The sequence below is a fragment of the Tympanuchus pallidicinctus genome, unplaced genomic scaffold, assembly GCF_026119805.1.
Source record: "Tympanuchus pallidicinctus isolate F22 unplaced genomic scaffold, pur_lepc_1.0 scaffold16, whole genome shotgun sequence".
In the NCBI taxonomy this organism is placed as follows: domain Eukaryota; kingdom Metazoa; phylum Chordata; class Aves; order Galliformes; family Phasianidae; genus Tympanuchus; species Tympanuchus pallidicinctus.
The window spans coordinates 2515522-2536195 of record NW_026294679.1 but is presented as its reverse complement, the minus strand read 5'-3'; the positions used below and the strand labels follow the sequence as shown (position 1 = coordinate 2536195).

The following is a 20674-nucleotide window of genomic DNA, read 5'->3' as shown; positions in this document are numbered from 1 at the left end:
GATTTGGGGATTTTGTAGAATACAGAAACCACCGTGTGAAATGGAAGTACTTTTGGTTTGTGATTGATAATGTTGGAGTCGTTTTGCTTGTTTGCTTTCTCAGTCTTTTCTAGACATTAGTAGTATTTGGAAATATTTCCTAGTGGTCAATGTGTTGACTTCTTTCAAAGAACAACTCCTATTACAGTTACTCAAATCAGGACTTGGCATTTTTCCATGCTTCATTTACATATAATATGCCTCCAGCTTTGATTTCTACTTAATACAGGTAATAATGTTGTCTGTGCAACTTCCTTAAAGTTGCCAGAGCCACTTCTACAAAGTATTAGAATATTAAAGAAAATCACTGTGCATTCTTAGACAAGAATGCAAAGGTTCCCCTTCACTGACACATCCACAACACATCAAGTGACAGTGGTGATGTAAGGCATCACCTGAAAACACCTTGATAGCTCAAGGATCTCTCACTGCCTTACATCCCAGATTTTTAACAGAGATGATTAATTAATTCTTTGGTCCTTAATTTCAAGGAAACACAACAACTTCTAAAATTCTTCACCTAGAAATTGGTTGTGCCCTTCAGAATATAGTTTCTTAAGCTGATACTAACTTCTGTGGAACTGTGAGGTAATACTGCTTCCTTAATTAGCAATAAATAAAAATGAACCATTATCTCAGCTACCAAAACCAAAATAATTTTCTCCTTTTGGTCATCTCTGATATTTTTCTTTGCTTTCCTAGGATAGGCTTTAAATCTCATTTTCAATAATTGTGAAGTCGTGCTAATAAATCACGTGGTTCTTTCTGCATTATGGTTGATGTTGCAGGCTGTGTGTAGCGTCTCCAACACTCATAGGATTTCCATTCTTTATGAACTGCAAAGTGCTAATATTGCTTTTTGCAACTAGCAGTAGTAGCAAAATACATTGGTAGGAACATAGATTTTTGAGTTTAATTTTTAGGAAGAAGAGGAGTGTAAGAAGTCCTGAGAAGGACAGTTTAAAATAATAATAATAATAAAAGGCAATGCCAAGCAAAGCCACAGCTGCCTCAGAGATGAGTGAACTGTTGGAGGCATTGGAAGATGCTGCTTGTTATGGCTTTGCCTCTTGACCACCTTCTGCTCCTTTGCCATCTGAGGAAGAAGATAATGTCCTTTCCAGACATGCAGGATTCAGCTGCCATGTACCTCTACTTTTATTCTGCTCTCAAGATGCTGCGCTAACAAATATGTCCTTTATCGGCTGAAGAAAGACTTGGGCATAAACATCAAACTCATTTTGGTGTAATAAAATGGATCATCTCTATTAAAAATCTGGAATGTAAGGCAGTGAGAGATCCTGGAGCTGTCAAGGTGTTTTCAGGTGATGCCTTACATCACCACTGTCACTTAATGTGGTGTTGGTGCATCAGCGAAGGGAAACATCTGCGTGCATGTGAGTCAAGGGAAGAATATAATCAGGAAACTGGACTGTTTGTTGCCTGTTGTTAATTAAGATGTAAAAGATGATCTTCGTGTTTAACTTGCAGCATCAAATGTGTTAAGCTGTTAAAGTTGTTACTGGCTACAGGCAGGTTAGATACTTATTCTGTTTGCAATCAAAAATCCTCAGTCTTCTTTCTCTGGTGTTTCCTGATAAATTTCACTTGATCTAGAGAACCTATAACAATTACTGTTTTCTATAGGATAAACACAGGATAATTCACATTCTTACCCTGTTCTACTTACTATATTATTTTATGCCTATGCTTAATGAGAGAGTAGGATGAAGTGGTTGACTGGTGCTTTGCTGGGGCGAATGCTTGCAGTCACAGAGTGAAGGCACATTCTTTCTGTACACTGTAACTTATTTTTCTCTTTCTCATTGTTGGACCACGCTGACATTTTCAGTTCACACATGTATATTCATTATGTATTTGCTATGCCATCACACTGAAAGTGCACATGGGTTTGTATTCTTGGGGCACTGCACAACTCCATTCCAAACATGTGGGCTGGCTTTTGTCCAGCTCATTTTTGTCAAGCTGGTGCCTTTTTAGAAGTCTGACTGAAACCCAATTCAGTGTTAGAAACCTGATATAAATGTATTCATGAAGTGCTTTGGTTAACTTGTAGAGGCATCTCCAACTTTCTTTCAGAAGCACTTTCTCTGTTGATGTTGAGTTTTTGAGACTTTGGTTTTGACCTATAGGCTTCCCATAGAATAAATTAAAAATAATACAAATGGAGGACTGTGGCTGTTGTACTACATCAGTTCAGCTTTGAATGCTCCCCAAAGACAGAGGAGGCTTGTTTTAGTCTGCTAAGAGGGGAAGTTACTCCAACCAAAACTGCACTGGAGACAGTTTTATTCCTTCCATAAAATCATTGAATCACTCAGGTTGAAAAAGACCTTTAAAGATCATTGAGTCCACCCACTACCCTTACTACCCTAACTGTACTACCGTAGAGTGAAAGATTTTGGGAACATCTAGCAGCTGCTCTGGTCTCTGTGTTATTTGAACATTTGACTCCACAGAAGGATGTCTTTGCAAATGTTCTGTTGGGTGCTTTGAGGGGTTGAATAAAGCATGGGGGAGATTGGTTTGGGGATGCTGTTTTTTGTTTTAAGAGTTACCCAGATGGAAGTCGCACAATGTTAGCCATGTTTTTTGTTATTTAGTAGTATGCATTTGTAATTCAGTCACTAAACGAGGCAATCATTAGAATCTCATAGTTTTCTCTTTGGGCTCTCCTACCAAGGGTGACTTACAGCCAGCTTGTTGTGTGCTGAAAACTGACTTAATGAAACCGGCAGGAAGTTTTTCCCAGTTTTAGTTTGGTGAAGGCGTGGTGAGCTTGGACTTCTGGATTTGTTTGCAGCTCTGTGTTGCATCTTAAAGAAAACAAAGAAAGCAGAAGTGGGTACAGCTTACTGGTGCTGCAGTGTGGTAGTTAACAGCATGCTGTTTGTAGATGGAACGTGATTGAGTTGTCTCACTGAAAAATGGTGCTGTGGTTCTTCAGAATGAGTAAAAGAGAGCACGCCTGCTGTGTTTTCTGGTTATCAGCAAAAGATGGACTGACACCATCTTAACAGTGGGATGTAGAATTTGAGGAGCAGGCTGCTTGCAGTTGATTCTTCCCATGGTCCAAGCAGTGCCGCAGTCCATCACTGGAGAGCAGCCGACTAGTTTGGATGTTATGAGTTACTAAGCAGACAGCTTTCCCCCTGAATTAACTTAGTTTGCTACTGTTTGGCTTGTGCTGTCATATTTTGCTTTCATGGTATTTAGAGAGAGCAGAGAAGCTAGAAATGTTCACACTGGAAGAATCACAGCCCTGTGGATATCGCTGTGTTGGTGGATGACTAATTATATGTTGGCATCTTTTTTTAAACACACAACTGTTGTATACAGCAAATGAGAAATGAGGGATCGGGCTTCCTTGGCCCAGATTTCACTGACATTTCAAAATCATTCTGCTTTTATTTAAAGCCTTTCACAATTATTTCAGGACAAAGATACTCTACTAGATTTCTGCAGTGTCAGAGGTATGTTAGACACGTGTTATTGTCCAAATGGCTGACCTGTGGCAATAAACCTGTTTGTTCTGAACACAGTTACAGTGTGTGTGAATGTAAATATCCCACATGACATAATAATAGAATTTTTTTTTTAATCTCTAGTGGATCTCTTGGGACTTCTGAAATGGAGATCTAACACGAACCTGCTGCAGCAGAATTTGAAGCAGTTGATGAAAGTTGATGGTGGTGAAGTTGTGAAGGTAACGAGTTAATTTCACAAATGTTCATTTGGTGGTTTTATCTTTTTTTCTTTGCCTAACCCTACCACATGTATGTGCACATTAAATCATAGCCGGGTGTCTCTTAGCCTTCAGGATGCCAATCTTCTTTCCCTCTAAGAACATTTCAGATGTTAAGTGCTGGTAAAAACGGACGTAACCTGCAAATTTACATTAATGAAGAAATTTTTGATGGCGTTCTCTAGTTACTCCTGTGACTTTTATTTATGGACACAGTAAGGCAAAGGTTGTTTTTCTTTGCAAGATCTTAGAATCATCACATTGTGTTATTTATATATTTTTAATAGATGGATGTGAAGTTCTTTCCCTGAAAATACTGAGCTAAGCCAAGATATTTACATTTGCCAAGGCCACTGAGTGACTGCACAGAGCTACATAAAGACAGATTTATTTATGGAAAAGAGTAGGCTGAGAGTTTATTGAATGTGTTCTACTAAATTGAATATAATAAAGTGTCAGAAGATGTACTGTACTGGGACAGATGACCCTTAAGGGCCTGGAGTGTTTTAGCTTCATTTGGATTTTAATGCTTTTAATAGAAATATTGAAGAATGCGTGTCTTAAAGTGACATTAAAATAGGTGAGGCTGCTGATATTGTTCTTTATCGAGCATGGTGAGAATAGGATCTCGGATCCGATCTGTTTTTTTGGGAAGGTTTTCCTTACTGCTGTTTCATTACGGATCATTGGACGGCTCAAAACTTGACCCTGGCACTTGGTTCTGACGAGTGTTGTCACAGTGCTGTCATTTGTAATTTTCATTCTTCTCCAAACGACACCACCGAGCGCACAACAGATCAGTGCCTGATGGAGACTGGTGATTTTAGAAGCATCAGAACGCTGTGCAAATGAGGTTCCAGTAACAGCAACGTTAGTTTTCTGGCACTCCATCTCCCTGCACTGCTGTAGGAATTGTACGAAGCCTTAGTCGTGCCTTCTCTGTATGTGGGAATTGGGGCACAACTTGATTTAGACGTAGGACGGAAGAGCAAGTGCTTTCTGCTGCTCTTTACACCTTTTTCATTATTTTGTAGACCAGTTATTTGCTGTATTTGTTACAGTCAGGTTCAAAAAGTCTTTGTGTAGGCTGTCTCCCTGCCTGAAAATTGTTTTCTTGTTGATAGCAGCAGCACTGATTCTGCATCCCTCGTGCTGCTATGTGAAGTCCTTGTACAGGGATGTAAAACTTGTACCAATGCCGTGCCATGTAGGATGCCTCAGTGTGAAACCAAGGTTGTGGCTCAAGCTTCTGATCGTTCTTTGTTTTGGAGACTTAAGACCCAAGCAGGCAGTGCTTTGGGCCTGACAGCACTCTTAAAACCAAGGCAAACTTCTTCTAACAATGCTGTAGTTTCTACTTGAGCTGCTGGTGCTTAAATGCTGATGTTTTGGATATTCATTTGTATGTAGGAAGCTTCTAGGTTGACGTTAGATCCTGAAACTTACCTCTGGATTCAGCAGGTAGTCCAAGTGAATCACTTGTGGACCAGGAAACTCTTGCACACACACAGAAGCCCTGAAGGGAGGATGGTGGGAGTTGAGGTGTTTTTCCATTGCTCTCACAAGGCATGTAGTACCTGCTTGGGGTTATAATCTCAGGCAGCAGTGGCACAGTGTTTGCTTATGTTTTCCTCCCCTGCTGTACTTTATCTACCAGATTAAAAAAAAACAAACAAACATTTTTCTTTGAGACAAATTTACAAGAACAGTCTTAGTTAGGTTAAGCCTCTTCTCTCTCAACCAAAACAAATGTTGGGCTGGAGAATTCTACCTTGGAGAACCCCACGTTGCTTTTGTCATCTGATGGGAGAGGATGAGCAGATGCAGAAACCTGTGCTGATACACCTGGTTGTATTTATCTCTGGCTTACCAATGTGGTGCTTGCTGTCAGTGGGATGCAGTGCTGTAATTAAATACGTGTAAAACAGCTTTTATCACTGTTCAACTTGTATCCCCTGACACTAATCTGCTTTTACTTTCGTGTTGCACAGATCAGGGTGTCCAGCCAGCTGGCTAGTGAAGACTTCCTGTGTACAGGGATAGACCTGTAGGTTTTGGGCTGGGGCAGGAGGTTGTGTGCTCTGTGTCCCACGCCTGCATGTATGCTGTCATTTGGAATTGTGCAGCTGTGAAAAGCCGTACGCTGTGCACTTCTCATACTGCTCAGCTCAAACTGCTCAGGGTGACTGGTTTGGCATGAGCCTGAGTTGCTTGTCTGGTTTGTGCTATGAAATATCAGTCTTCAGAAAATGCATGACCCTGTTGGCTGTATGTTGGTACTGAGTTTTGGAATATATTTTGTTCGTCTACTATGAATCGATTAAATGTTTTCTTCAAGTACCAAATATGATTTTTTTTTCCCTATTTTTGAGTGATATGGATTTACATAATGAACTAAAAAGAATTTGCAGAAAAACAATGTTAAATTTTCCCTTTCTTAGCTAACTTTCAAAAACATCTTGCATTAAATGAAAGCTGCATAAACCTATGTGAAACCTGATTTTTATTTTCCCTCTTAAATGTGGTGGCTTCTGTATTTGTTTATAGTTCCTCCAAGACACTCTGGATGCACTTTTTAACATAATGATGGAGAACTCAGAGAGTGAGACATTTGACACGTTGGTGTTTGATGCTTTGGTAAGTTTGCATCCTGCATAGACTAAAATGTAGATACTGTAATTATGAATAAGAAAGTGATCGTGATGTGAATATTAGAATGCAGTTTTCTATTGCTGCAGTCATTATTAGCTTTGGACTAGTTAGTATTTTTGGTTAAATATGCATGGAAACTTTTTGTTGTCTTTGAAATTTCAGTTGGGTATGAATGAAAGGCATGGCGCCGTGGCATCGTGTTGTCTTCCCAGAGAGGATCCAGGTGTTGGATGAGCAGCAGGAGTTAGGGCTGGGTCAGAAAGCTTTGTTTGGAGCAGGGACCGCTCACAGGAAGGAAAAGTATTTGTATATGGGGAGGATAATCAAAAGTCAAAGCCTTTCTTTGTTTTTAATGTTACTACAGTGGTCTGAAACAGTGGTCGAATGTCCAGGATTAATTTTGTGTGCACTGCAATAATTCTCATTGTTCAGGTTTTTATCATTGGACTGATTGCCGACAGAAAATTTCAACATTTTAATCCCGTCCTGGAAACATACATTAAGAAGCATTTCAGTGCTACATTAGCCTACACGTAAGTCTTCAAAACTACTTCTTTGAACTGGGGATATGATACAGCTTGCACATTTATTTTTTTTTTGCCAGATGATATTAGTTATTTGTTTAATTAGGAATTTGCCCGTAGAATGTGATGTGTGCAAGACTGAATATATTATGTCTTCCCCTTGCAAAACAGCAGCAATAAAGTATTTGCAAGGAGAAAGTCTCGACTTTGTTGTATTGAAAGAGGGGATAATTGACTATTTCAGAAGCTGTTTTGTAAGGAAAATATTTGTAATCATTTCTCAGTCACGCTTGAAAAGGAAATAGTATCTATTTAAGATTCTTCAAATATGTGTTGTTTGGTGGATTAAATTGGCATCATCTCCTATATAATCTGTATTACTGTCATTTTGGGGAGGAAGTAGTGAAGAGGAAACAAAGAGCCATTACGTTGTGCTGTCTTAGGTATTTCTTGGCCGTTAGGTCCACTGTTGCTGCTTCAGACTGTTTTTGTAGGAGAAAAATACATAATGGATATCTTCTTGGTGTTAGGAGGAAAAAAATTCAGCCGAGCAAACCTACTGTATGCTTTGCTGTTTTACAGTCTCTGTTACGTGAGCAGAAAAGGTTTGAGGAGTATTGATTTAAAATAGTGAAGAAGTTATGCCTTTAGTCGCAGCTTTGATGTTCCATTCACTGTGCTGAGCTGCTGCCACTTCTGCTGCCTTGGTGGATGCACACAAAGGATGGAGCCTCCTGCAGCACCCGCCTTTGTTGTGGGAGCTGGAGATGGCCTTTCTGCTGGTAGGGAAGGGAAAGCATCTATCCCTCCTTTAAATGGAGACATGTAGAAGCAGGTTTCAGTTTTGGGTGTTGGGAAGACCTAACAATGTTGGCTTGATTTGTGACAGATCCCTGCTGCCTCTCTGTTTTTATTGCACCAGGCTACGTTACGAGAGGTTGCATGAAGAATACCCAGGTGGCTACTGAAATTCTCAAATGGTTAATTCCTATTAAAAGAAATGCATGTATATCAAGATGTCTATCTCTACAGCATTGTCTGTAGTGGTATATAGTGTTTGTGTGTAGTGGCTCTGGGCAGCCTGGTCTGGTGATCGACGACCCTGCCCCATTGCAGGGCATTGAAACTAGATGGTCATTATGGTCCTTTTCAACCCAGGCCATTCTGTGATTCAATGGTTGTACTTATTTTTAATGTGCACGTTGAAGCATGCGCTGTAGCTAGGATATTTTAATACAGAATTGCTTGTAGTTGCATTTATGTAAGTGGTTTATATTCATTCAAAATGAGGTAGTCAGAATGGTGCTATTTTTAAAATTGTGTTACTTCCAAATTTGACACACTTGGAAATTCCATTATTCCACATTCTTAGCTGCTGTCTTATGAATTTTTAAGCAGTACATTTCACAAATTCTAGTCCAAAATCAGCAGGCAAAGCTACATAAAGGAAGACCTTAATGAAGCAAGACACTCCCATTTTGAGTGCTTCAATTTTAACAAAGTATGTGTGTTTATTTTATTTTATTTTATTTTTAGTATTAGTGGTAGTTGTGCCCTTGTATTGGCCTATTAACTGGAGCATCCTTGAATATCCAGAGTAACAGGAATCTTATAAAGACATTCTCAATTGCTCGTGTATTGAGTCTGTGTTTTCACCCAAGAACAGGTTGCAGCTGCTTAATCAGCACAAGCAAGTTCATAATGTCTATTTATTAGTTGCATAATTAATTTTGTACCGTGGGGGGCTCTACGTGAAACACAATTTTTCTTTCAGTCTCTCAGCATTGAAATTCTTTGCTGTGAACATGCTTATAACATCTCTGTATTTCTGTTCTGAAACAGCAAGCTGACTAAAGTGTTAAAAACGTACGTGGATAACGCTGAGAAATGTGGTATCACTGACCAGCTCTTCAAAGCCATGAAAGCTTTGGAGTACATCTTCAAGTTCATAGTCCGGTCCAGGATACTGTTCAATCAGTAAGTGTGGTGGTTGTGGGAAATCCCTGGCCTTCCAATGGGTGGGATTGTCCAGAAAGGGTCAATGGATTCCCTCACAAGCACTGATGTGCGCCACTGCTCAGTGGTGCTGTCTGTCCATGAAGTCAAGTTACAAATAATTATTTTAAGTTAATTTTGACATCAGTGTTCTGTTTTCTACCCAAAATATGAAAAGTGCTACTAGCAATTCGTTGTGTTCATCTTAATTAAGACGCAGTCTGTGAGAAAGAGTGAAAGGACTGAAACAAACTTGTTGCAAGGGATTTATGTAGAGCTGTGAAGTCACCGGCTCCATCAACCTGTCTGTGAATGACAGAAGTGCAATTGACTCATTTAGGATTCTTGCTGTGATATCCATTAAAATACTGAATGTCATTTATACTGTTGCAGGACCTACAAATCATTTTAAAATGGGGGAGAAAAAAAATAAATCTTGCTGGAGATTGGATTTAGAGGCAGCATGACCCTTCAGTAGTGGCCGTTGGGTTTTCTCATGCTAAGTAGTAATTCAGAGTGCTTCAGCATTGCGGAGCTGTAATTCTCAGTGACTGGGGATTAATTGGAAAAGCTTCTGAATGCTGAATGACACCGCAGTTTGTTCTGCTGTAGGACTGAAATCCTGCCTGAGATGTGCAATTGAAATGATGATAATGTTGAAGTGTAGGATTTAATTGAGAAATTTCAGCAAGGAAGTAGGAACTTTTATTGGAAAAAGCATATTTTTAACTTTTAGTAATATGATAGACAATATAAATAGCATTTGGTGAATGTAGTATCAGACAAGCTTCAGGGCTGAGTAATGTGTACAAGCTTGGTTCATCTAACTAAAGCATGGCAAGTCCTGGTGTGCTGTATATCAATGCTGTAAGGGCAAAAGATTGGGTAATCTTCAGAAAAATCATGATTTGAGTTACTCAGTACTGATTCCAGTGGTAATATTCAGTGTAGAAAAGTCTTTAAACTTTGAAGGCAGTGGTGGAAGTGCTGCCATGCTGTCATACTGTTCCTCTCATAGCTGCTGCGCTTCTGTGTATTACCAGGTGTATTAAGGAGAGGTATGTTAAATAGCTGGCAATAGAAACATATTTGAGACTCTGACTTGTTTGTTTTTATTATGCTTTCCATTCTGAAATGCAAAGCTTTTTGTCTGAAGCGGTTTGATTTATTGGACTGTCAAGTTTGGTTACTCCTTATATTAGTATGTGCTACACCTCTCTAATGTGTTCAGAGGGACACTGGAATCCATAATTGAAACTGGGATTAACACGTAATTTGTCCTGCATAGCCCCCAGTTTTAACCTGGAAGGGGAATAAAAGCTTGCACAAGAAAATAGCACAACTTAATAATTTTTCTGTAGTATTTGTATTTCCTGTGCGTTTGCTACATAGCATTTAATGGTACCTGTGGCTCCCAAAGGCTTATGAACACAGTATTAAAAATGATATGCATTAGTTTCAGGGCAAAGCAGCAAGAACACCTCAATTTCCATTTTAAAAAGATATGCCACTCCTCCTTTTCTAATAGGAGAAGTTCATAATGAACTCTTAATACAGCTTGCTTACCTTCAAGAGTGAAGAAATCATCCTCAGACTGTGCAGAGAAAGTGCCTGGCTGTGGTGCTCCTGCTGAGCTGCACACCATGCCCAGGGCTCCTTTCTTGCTGGGTTTTGCAGAATTAAACAAGGAAACAAAGGGAAGGGGAGGTGTTGGTGAATGCTGCTCTAGTGAGTCTTGGTGCAAAATGAGCTCAGGGACAGAGCTTGTGTGACTGCAGGCAGCTTCAAGAGCTGGCGGCTGATGGTATTGGAGGCAAGCAGAGGTGCATGGGCATACATGGAGTGAGCAGGGAGAGAACACTCCAAGGAGTTCCGAAGATGCATGTTCCAATGCTGTACTGAACCAGAGTTCACCAGAGGCTGAGCTTCTTCAGTTCAATTGTGCAGAGGAGTTGCTGTGGGCTCTGATCAGCTCTGGAAATCCTGTCTGAAGGCACCTTGCAAACTTTTAGTCATTCCTCTGAGGCAGCCGTATTGACTGTGTGGGAAACAGGACTAGTTTTGTTAGCTATCCAAAAATCAGCAGCGAAATAGATTTCAAATTTAGTCCTCTCATGAACAAGAGTGTTGAGGAAAGAAAGGGTTGATGTGTTTTCCTTTCCTTCACGGAGTTTAAGGTCGCTTACCTTGGGCCACTGGTAGATTTTAATGATTGCTGGCAAGTTTTTGGGATGCTTCCTGGCTTCCACATCACAGAGCTTCTTGGCATTGGTCCTCACAGACATCTGCTAGTCCTGGTGTGGCAAGGGAGAGTGCAGCCCAACTGCTGCCTGTGCGTGTGGAATTGGGTTGCCGTGCAGAGGTTCACAGTGACTTGGAGGCACAAATAATCTGCTGCTGGTGCTGGCCCAGTCTGGTTGCTCCTCCTTTAGTTTTCTGTGAAGGAAATCTCTTGGTGCAGTGTAATGATGTGTAAACATTTGAGAATTCAAGTAAATGAAAATAAAGGGAATAACAGATTTCCACGCATTTCCATTTTTTGTTTATGACATACCCAATTGTTTTTCAGGCTTTATGAGAACAAAGGAGAAGCAGACTTCAGGGAGTCTTTGCTGCAGCTCTTCAAGTCCATCAACGAGATGATGAGCAGCATCTCCGATCAGACAGTCATAGTGAAGGTATGTGGGATACAGCTCTCCATCTTCTGTGTCCTCAGCTGTAATTAGGCAGTTTATAAAGTGTTTGTTGTAATTGTGCCCAAAAACGTATTTACTTCTAACTTAATTAATGCTTAGTGTTTCTAATGAAGTGTTTGTGACTGCATGAAGAATGCGTTTCAGACAAGTTTTCTTATCTTGCTGCAAATACATCACTTTCAAATTGAATCAGTTAATAATGAATAACCTTATCTTTAAGGTGTTTTTAAGTCCCTGTTGTTCAGATACTGGTATTGTATCCTTATGCACTTATTTACACTCTAGGCTGTTCAGGTGCATATTATCTGAAGCCCCAGTGCCTTCTTCTGTGTGGCAAATCAGGAGCGAGTCAGACTGCAAACTCTGCCTCCAGTTCCACCTTTTCCCTTTAATATGGTGCCTACTTCTGGTAGAGTTGGCTGGCTTCTGGAATTGCGAACGTGGTCTCCAACCTTTAGTGGAAAGGCTATTAATATTGCAGAACCATTAATAGGCAAATCCTCCAGCCCTGTAATTTAGAGCAGTCAGAGGTCAGTGTGTCAAAACTGGTGTCACATTCTTTCAGTTGAATTTCTTTTGCTTTGGATAAGTTTGGCAACTGTAGTAAACACGTTTGATGAGCTGCACCTTGATGTTCTCCTTGTGAGTCCTGACAGAAGATATAAAAGGATGCACCTCTTGACCCACCTGTGCTGAATCGGTTAGAAGATGATCAGAAGGGAGCTAAGAACTGAGGTTGAATGTGGAAATAATGTGACTTTTCCCTATCAGGTGTATAGTTGCTGTATATTTGAAGAATTTTACAAAGCAGCCAGGAGGCAAAGAAAACAGTGGCAAAGCACAGTGCCTGTGCAAGTGGAAGCTGTGAAGTGTGGAGTGGGAAAACACTTGGTTCAACACTTGGTCCTTAATAGCTGGTCTCAGGCTCATGATACTATGCAGAGCACATGGCAAAAACAGACAGTGGGAATTAAGGCCTATGAGTTGGAATGTTTTGGTTTGCAAGTGAGAACTCAGACTAACATTTGATAACAAAATAGGGATATGATGCTATTCGAGTTAGATGCCTTTCCATTCTCTTTTAGAGCATTTTACCTTGGATGGAAATCGCTAAGTTTGAGTCGCGAACTGCGTGTGCTGCAGATAGGATGTTTGCAGGTTATGAGGATTGAATATAAGATTTATTTCCTGAGACTCATTTGTGAGGGCTGCTTCAGAATGTAAATGAACATGGACTTTTAAAATTATTCTTCTGACATTGTTATACATTGAAGAAAAGTATTAAATCCAAAGGTGCTCCCCAAATCAACTTTGTTGTGTTCACCTGGGGGGAAAGGATGGCAGATTTCCTAGCATAGGGGACAGAAATCACACTGTATCAGTGTCTGTTGCAGTCTGTGCTCCACACCCAGGTTTCTGCAGAGTTGGGCAGAGTGCACCCACTCTGCAGCTGATGGTGTAAGCATGCAGGAGGATGAGGCAGCCTCAGATCAGTGCAAGGCTGAGCGAGAAGAGTACTTGTGGGTGCCTTTCAGCAGCCTCCACAGCCTTTCACTTATTATTCGTTCATTGCTTTCATCTCCTTGGGACTCTAATTACCTAGCTCTTAGAATATGTAATTGTTAGTATTGACTTTTGCAGCTTTGCAGATTGTTCTTATTATGTTTGAGTATCCACTGAAGCGCTGCAATTCTTTCAGCTGCTAGAACTTTGTGTTTCCATTACAAAGGATAGGTGTACAATGGGATTGCTTTGTTGGGTGGTGTTTTTGAAAGGGAGTGAGTGTGGCTTCTGCAAAGCAAACTGCTGCAGGACAAACATGTTGGAGCTCTGGGAGGATGTCAGTAACCATGGAAAGCAGGCATGCTGTTATAGGCTTTGTTCTGCATTGCTATCAGCAACCTGGGCTGGAGAGCCTAGGTACTGTGCCAGCAGTGAGGAACATCATGAGGACCTCATGGAACTGAGAGGCACCAAGGTGAGCTTCAAGAGTAGACAGATGTACAGCAGTTGCATCTCAGAAGAGTGCATTAATGCTTGTGGGATGTTCTGCTTGGTGCTGGCAGCTGCAGTGCAGGAGGGGCAGCTTGGTGTTGTAGCTGGCAGCTCAACGGGGCCATCAGTTTGGAATGTGGTGGCCAGGGGGTGTCAACCAGAAAGGCTGAGGGTGAGGTCTGCCTTCTGGCTGTCAGATAGCCCTGCTGGATGCACACACTGAGTGCTGGCTGCTGTTCTGGTCCGTAGCTCTGGGCCATGAGTGGCTGTGAAGGACAGGTGTGATGCAGCAGGATGCTGAAGCAGCCAAGAGGTGAGGTGGGATCTCCCATGGCTGCAGCTGGAGTATGAGTGCTGTGCTGGCCAGACAGTGGGGTTGCAACTGGAATTCCATGTGCTGAAGTCACACAGAAAACTAATGTAGATAGCAGGTGAGTTGTTGGCTGGGGATGTTCTTCATTTCAGATCAGCAGATCCAGCTTTATCGCTTTCAGGCTGTTAGTTATATATTTTTTAACATTCTTTGACAAAGCTAGGTAAGTGTAGGTGAAATAAGTCTGTTTGGAGAGATAAGAAGTTGAAAAGACCTACACAGAAAATTAAAATGCTTCACATTAAAAGAGGTAGGTACTTAATTCTCGGATTTGAATATTCCTGTTTTTCCTTTTAATGCTTCTTAATAATTTATTGACATGGAGCAGAGCTTTCACTGCAATGTTTTTATGAAATGGTTACAACTTTTTCCCTTTGGGTTGGCTACACTGATTTTTTTGTTGTTGTTGTTATTTTCTATTTCTTCCCAACGTATCTGTGAAGGGAGAAGCCTTCAGGCTGACATTGCATGGGGAAGAATGAATGGCCAGAGTCTTATGTTCTTGGGAAGAATTACTCTTCATCTGTTCAAATATTTATGTCCTTGTGGAAGCTGATGAGCTGTTCCTGACTGTTGCTCAGCTCTTCAGTTACTTAATAATTTGCATTTAAACTGCCCCTCTTTTTTTATTGATGCATGCAAGGCCTTGAGAAGTAAAAAGTTTAATGAAAAGAAAACTGCCTGAATTATACAAGGATTTAGGGTTGCTTTGCTGATCTGCCTGCGGGTTTAGGCTTTGAGGAGACAAAACCAAGAGGGTTTTTGTGGAGAGCTGCTTGCACAGGGCTGTCCTGAAGAGCCAAATCTTGACCTGGAGGTAGGAGAAGCGTTTCTGTGCCCATCTGCCACTGCTTCTGGTGGTGCTGGCAGGGCAGGGGCCCTGCAGGGAGCTGGGTCCTACCCCTTTGTCACTGCTGTTAAAGAAGAGCTCCTTGCCTGATGCTTAGTGTTTGTGTTTGCAGTTGGTGGCTTAATATCTAGAGGAGAAAAAAAGCTTGTTTACAGCATGGAGATAAGTGGCCGTTTGTATAGCAAAATATTTTGGAAGCATTACCAACAATTTAAATTTGAGTTGTGGGTCTTCAGCTACATACTTTTTACTGATAGGAGCTAAAAGCTCGTACAGAGATTTTGTTGGCATCTTCAGCTCTTGGTGGACTCACAGAATCACAGAACTGCAGAGGTTGGTAGGGACCTCCAGAAGCCATCAAGTCCAACCCCCCTGCCAAAGCAGCTCTCTAGAGCAGGTCACTCAGTTCAGTGTCCAGATGGGTCTTGAATATCTCCATAGAAGGAGACTCCACAGCCTCTCTGGGCTGTCTGTTCCAGTGCTCCATCACCCTTAGCATAAAGAAGTACTTCTGCATGTTAGCACAGAACTTCCTATGTTCAAGTTTTAGGCCGTTACTCCTCATCCTATTGCCACACAGCATCAAGGAGGAGAGCCTGGCCTCATCCATTTGCCTCCCACCTCCCTTTAGATATCTATAAACATTTATCAGATCCCCAGTCCTCAAATATGTTGCAACTAAAACACTGAGAGGAAAGAATGAATTAAAAGAAAATATTTTATCCTAGGCTATGAATGATCAATCCAAGCATGGTATGAATTTGTGTTCAACATGAATCTTATCTTAGCTACCTGAGTAGACTATTTCTTTTCTTTTGCATCAGTGCTGGCTGTAGCTGAGGCAGTCATTCAGGGGCCACCTTTCCTCCTTGCTTTTTTAGGTGTTGCAGTTGTCCAAACTGGAGAGGGAAAGCACTGATCTGTGCTGACATGTTCCAGGTCATCATCTCACTGCGGTCTTTCTTGTAGCAGTGGGCTGCAGCAGTGCCTCTCTTTGGACATTGAGCTGTTTGCTTTTTCAAGTATCAGTTTGATTTGAGGAATTATTTGTTGAAGGTGTGCAGCATTGAATGCTTACGTGTACTTATAATGGCTACACGTGTAGAGAGCTTTCCTGATTTTTGTTCCTGTTTTCTGCTAATTGGTGCATGATAATTATTTCCTTAACCTTTTGCCGTTTAAGTGTGAGCTCAGCCGAAGCCTGACACGGTGTTTTAAGTTCAGATGAATATGCAAATGTTTCCTAGTAATTTATTCTTGCATCTCTTTGAAACAAGAGCAGTGGAAATCAGCTGTATGGAATTTATGAGCACTGTCTGATTTAGGCAGCGTTTGGATGAGGGAGCTGAGCTGTTCTCAGCAGGGCTCTTGCACTTTGCTTGGATGTTTGCTGTTCTGTGTGGCTTTGTGCTGTGGTTCAGGCCTGAAAATATAGGCAGGCAGGCGAGTTAGTTCTGTGCGTTAAATGATAAAGTAGGCGTGCATGTAAAAATTATCCCTAATGTGACCGCAGGGAACTGGAGCAGAAGATGATAGCGTTTCTCTAATGAGAATTCTCCTGTGTGTGTGGTTTCTGTAACTCCTGTCACTTGTAACAAATAGTACATGTTTCTTGGTATCCACGGTTTATTTTTCCCTAATAATAAGTGCTTATTGCTAAAACCACAGAGAAGTATTTCAATGGAGAAATGCATTCCAGGCTGCTCAGGTTGTGCTCGTCATCAGGAGAAAACAAAACTGGGCTGCAGGGCTTTTCCAACAGGTTCAATATTTTACGGCCATCGTTTAAAATGAATTTAGTGCTCAAATGCATCCATGGATTAAGTTTTGTGTTTTCTTAGGGACCTGTATGGGGACGTCTGTTGTTCCTTTGGTAACTGATGTGCTGATCTCCTCGTGATTGTGCTTTATGCTTTATTTTACATTGAATGTTGTGCCAGAGGCGTGGGTTCACTTGTGACTTGGAACGAATGATTATTGCAGACTTGGGCAACCCAGAAGTAGATTTTAGGCATTCCTGGAAATTGTTTCATCCAGCTGCTGACCAGGCTTAATTTGGCTGGCTTTATGAGATTTGCAGCCAGGGATAATGCTTGTGTAGAAGGGATGTGCTTTCTGCTCAGTGATGGAATAGGTGAAAATTAACATTAAAGTCATGTACAGATTGCACAGATAAAAGAAATTTATGACTTCATCAAACAAAAGAGTTCATAAAGTTATACTGTATTTGGCAAAGAAGTTTTATGCTTAATTTTGAGAATAGCTGCAGTGTTTGAAATGAATGACTTTACGAATGGCACTTCTAAATCAGGTAGTTTTGCTTTTATGTAGTACAAAGAGATACAGCCAAGACAGAAACCTCTGCTATACTGCTCTGAATGCGTTTTGTTGAAAACTTTGCAAATATCATTTGTTCAATCTAATGGCACCCAAAACTTAGTGCTGCAGTTTCCTTACCTGCTACTCTAAAGAGGCTCTTGGTACAGTATTCTTAAATTTATTTTAAATGCAGTGTCAGTATAAGCCCCAGAGTGGAATGAAAGGTTGAATTTGCTTTGTTTTTATTTGTATATCACAGGCTGGTTTTGTTATTGCAGCAGTCATTTCTGTTTAGTCTTAATGACAGGATTGTTCAGCGTTGCCAACTTCAAAATAAAAGTAAGTTAATAAAACTTCCATCTGTTTTTATCTGTTACCCAAAATGAAATCAAAAGCTTCTTTCAGGTCCTTAGCAAAACGACCACTTCTCATATTAGTGTGCTGAGTGCTTATGCAGACTGTGTCGTGCCAAGAGGCAAAGCAGTGCTGTGCTTTTGGGTCCTATTAGTGTATTGGTGTTAATGCATCAGCTTGGAGATGAGGTGCTTAGGGTATCTTTCCACATGGCATGCAGAATGGGCTGTAATTGCACTAGTCTTGTACTTTTTAAATGTGTATCTCAGTGCTTCTGTTGATGTGCCCTTCACGGCTTGCTGCTGTGTTGGATTGGTGGTTTTTGAGACCATAATCTGTGTGGTTTATTAAACGTCGCCTTGGTTACTTTGGGCATAGAATATGTGCTCAGGACTCCTCCTTAATGCAGTCCTCCAACTTGTTTGGGGGACTTGGGATTTGGGAAATTCTTTCTATTGCTTTAAAAGAATAAGCAAAGCTTGGTGTTTCTTCTATGCAGTTCCTATAGAGAAGTTGCAAAGTTGCTCTAATGGAGGTTGGTGATCTTTTCTCCCAGTATTCCAGAAAAAAGAAATCCTTCTTTAAGGCTAAATTTTAAGTCGTGGAAACTCCTTGAACCTTTAGACCTAAGGAAAACGTTGATTGCTTGACAAGTCCAATTCCTTATGTTTTCTTGCCTTTTTTATTGAACCCATCAGACAAAAAGGGGCTGTGGCAGTGGGCACTGAATGCAGAGACATCCTCTGCTGTTCTGAGGGACTGGGACCACAATGAGCAAGTCTTTGCTGTGCACTCGGTCTTGTTCATTCTGGCCTTACAACTGTGTGCATGTTTCTTTTTTTTTTTTCCTTCCCCCAACTGATCTTTTGATAGAAACCATCGCTGAATTTCTTCACTGTGAAACAAAACCTGCATTGTTTAGAATCACAGAATGGCCAGGGTTGGAAGGGATCTCAAGGATCGTGAATCTCCAACCCCCTCACCACACTCAGGGCCACCAACCTCCACATTTCATAGCAGCCCAGGCTGCCCAGGACCCCATCCAACCTGGCCTTCAACACTTCCAGGGATGGACGGGGCATCACAGCCTCTCTGCAGCTGTTCAGCATCTCACTGCTCTCATAGCAAAGAACTTTAGGTGCCAACTCTCAAGATGCTTAAAAAAATGCACTCAGCTGTAAAATGCATCGATGTGCTTAAGATAAGTCTTATCTTAGACATTGCAAAGGATGACTGTTCTGCACAGAGAAGTGGTTGTGATGATTTAGGAAGCAAGCTGCAATTATTCTGTGAACTAATGAAAACCTAGGGGTTCTGTGCTTTGGACTTGGAGAGAACTGTGACCATCAGTTATTGCTCAGTTTTTTCTATTCAATGCAAAGTTTTGCCTTTTCTGCACCTTTTATTTTTCCTTTGTGAGCTGTTTTTTTGTTTGTTTTTCTTGGCTTTTAGTTTAGAAGGACACCCCTTGTAGTGCTGCACTCTTTGACTCAGCACTTCCACAGGTAGTACTGGCAGCTGGTTCATTTAATAAGTGTCAGTGAACTGATCTTTTTGTATACGTGCAGTACCTTTTGGTGCATGGTCATAAAGGGAAAATAAACACCTGTGTGAGTGCATAGCTGTGTGTATGGTTTGTGTAGTGGTCAAGAGAGAGAAGGCACGATACCAACACTTTGTTAGCTACCAGGCTGACCTGAGCTTGCTGAAGTCGTGCTGATCCTTGACTCACACCAGAGTCACGTGGAGGGAATGAAATCCCAGTCATACCCCCACGATCAACATGAAGGTGAGCATACAGGGAGCTTGAGCACAGCAACAGGAACAAAACGCCCGTTGTTGTGATGATGCACTGCTCCTTCTGGTTATTCTTCCCCCTCACTAGTTTAGTGTCTTGTGGTACTTAAAATAAGTTGTTTTGTAACTTGATGGAGGTAGTAATGCTCTGTCACTGTTGGTTTTCAAAGGGGCTTTGGGCAGTAATTCATGCAGCCCAGCTTGAAACGCTGTGATTATCAGTGAAGTCCCTGAGACTGTTATTTCCAGGTTTGTGCGTTTATTTGAAGTGGTCACATTGCAGTACTGCAAAAATCTTGTTTAGTTAATAAGGAAATGCTTAATTATTATTTTTTTTCCCTAACACTTTGAATTTTGAATTGTCTCAGGCATCACATCATCCTGTGAAAATAAGGTTTTGCTCTTGGTGGCCGTGTGCTCCTTGCAGAGATGAGAGGTTTGAGCCTTTGTCCACTGCTGACATCAAGAGCAGAGAGTGATGTAATGTAATTTTATACAGTACAAAGAGGTACATCCAAGACAGAAACCTGTAGTATAGTATTCTGAATACATCTCAATGGGGGGAAAAATAAAGATTGATTGCTTTTTTTTTTTTCTCTCCCTGATGTTACATTGAAAGATGGGGACATTTAATTTGCTGAATTTAACATTCCTCACTTACCTTCTCTGGTACGTGGGGGCAGCCAGCACTGCAGTTGTGCTGCTGCTAATGAAGGATCTGCTTTCAGCTGCAGCTTCTGACAGTGAGAGCTGTGCTGAATGCTGCTCTCTTGCAAGGGCATCAACTGGGTTGTTTTAGAATACCTCTGGCTTACGAAGCTCTTCTTGTGGCTGCCAGCACCACTGTACTGCCTGTTATGTAACTGAGTCAGCTGAGATTACAAATTGGTATATATTCTTTCACTGTTATCTTAAAATGTGGAGATGCTCAACTTGAAACAGTTTGTCCACAAAGCAGAACGAAGGGGCTGATAATTGTTGTAACTGAAGGCTTTTAATTGATGTTTTAAACAGCTTTACCTAACGGTGCTTCGTTTAAGTCATTAAAGTGTTAATTTTAATGGTTGTGCCAGCACAGTGTGCAATTTTAATTGAAGATATAAAATGAAAGCTCTTTTTTTTTTTAGTGTGTTACTAAACATTTATTGCTACATGCATTTGAATGATAAGCAAATAAAAACAGAGCGATGGCTGCGCTTTATAACTGGTCATTAGAGTCCTCATCCATCAAAACACATAAGCCTGTACATAATGGGACTATTTGCATAATTACAGTTATGAGCTTGATTTCTGAGCGTGTAAGTAGTCCTTTAA

At 41.0% G+C, this 20674-nt stretch overlaps 1 protein-coding gene across 2 annotated transcripts in view; it reads left to right on the top strand.

Annotated features, from left to right (window-relative positions):
* DOCK1 (dedicator of cytokinesis 1) overlaps positions 1-20674 on the top strand; it is a 273286-nt gene that overhangs the window by 49287 nt on the left and 203325 nt on the right. For both annotated transcript variants that reach the window (XM_052677007.1, XM_052677006.1), the window contains exons 19-23: positions 3669-3766; positions 6353-6442; positions 6890-6990; positions 8824-8958; positions 11546-11654. In XM_052677007.1, coding sequence (XP_052532967.1) covers positions 3669-3766; positions 6353-6442; positions 6890-6990; positions 8824-8958; positions 11546-11654 — 533 coding nt within the window. The remainder of the gene's footprint in view (positions 1-3668; positions 3767-6352; positions 6443-6889; positions 6991-8823; positions 8959-11545; positions 11655-20674) is intronic.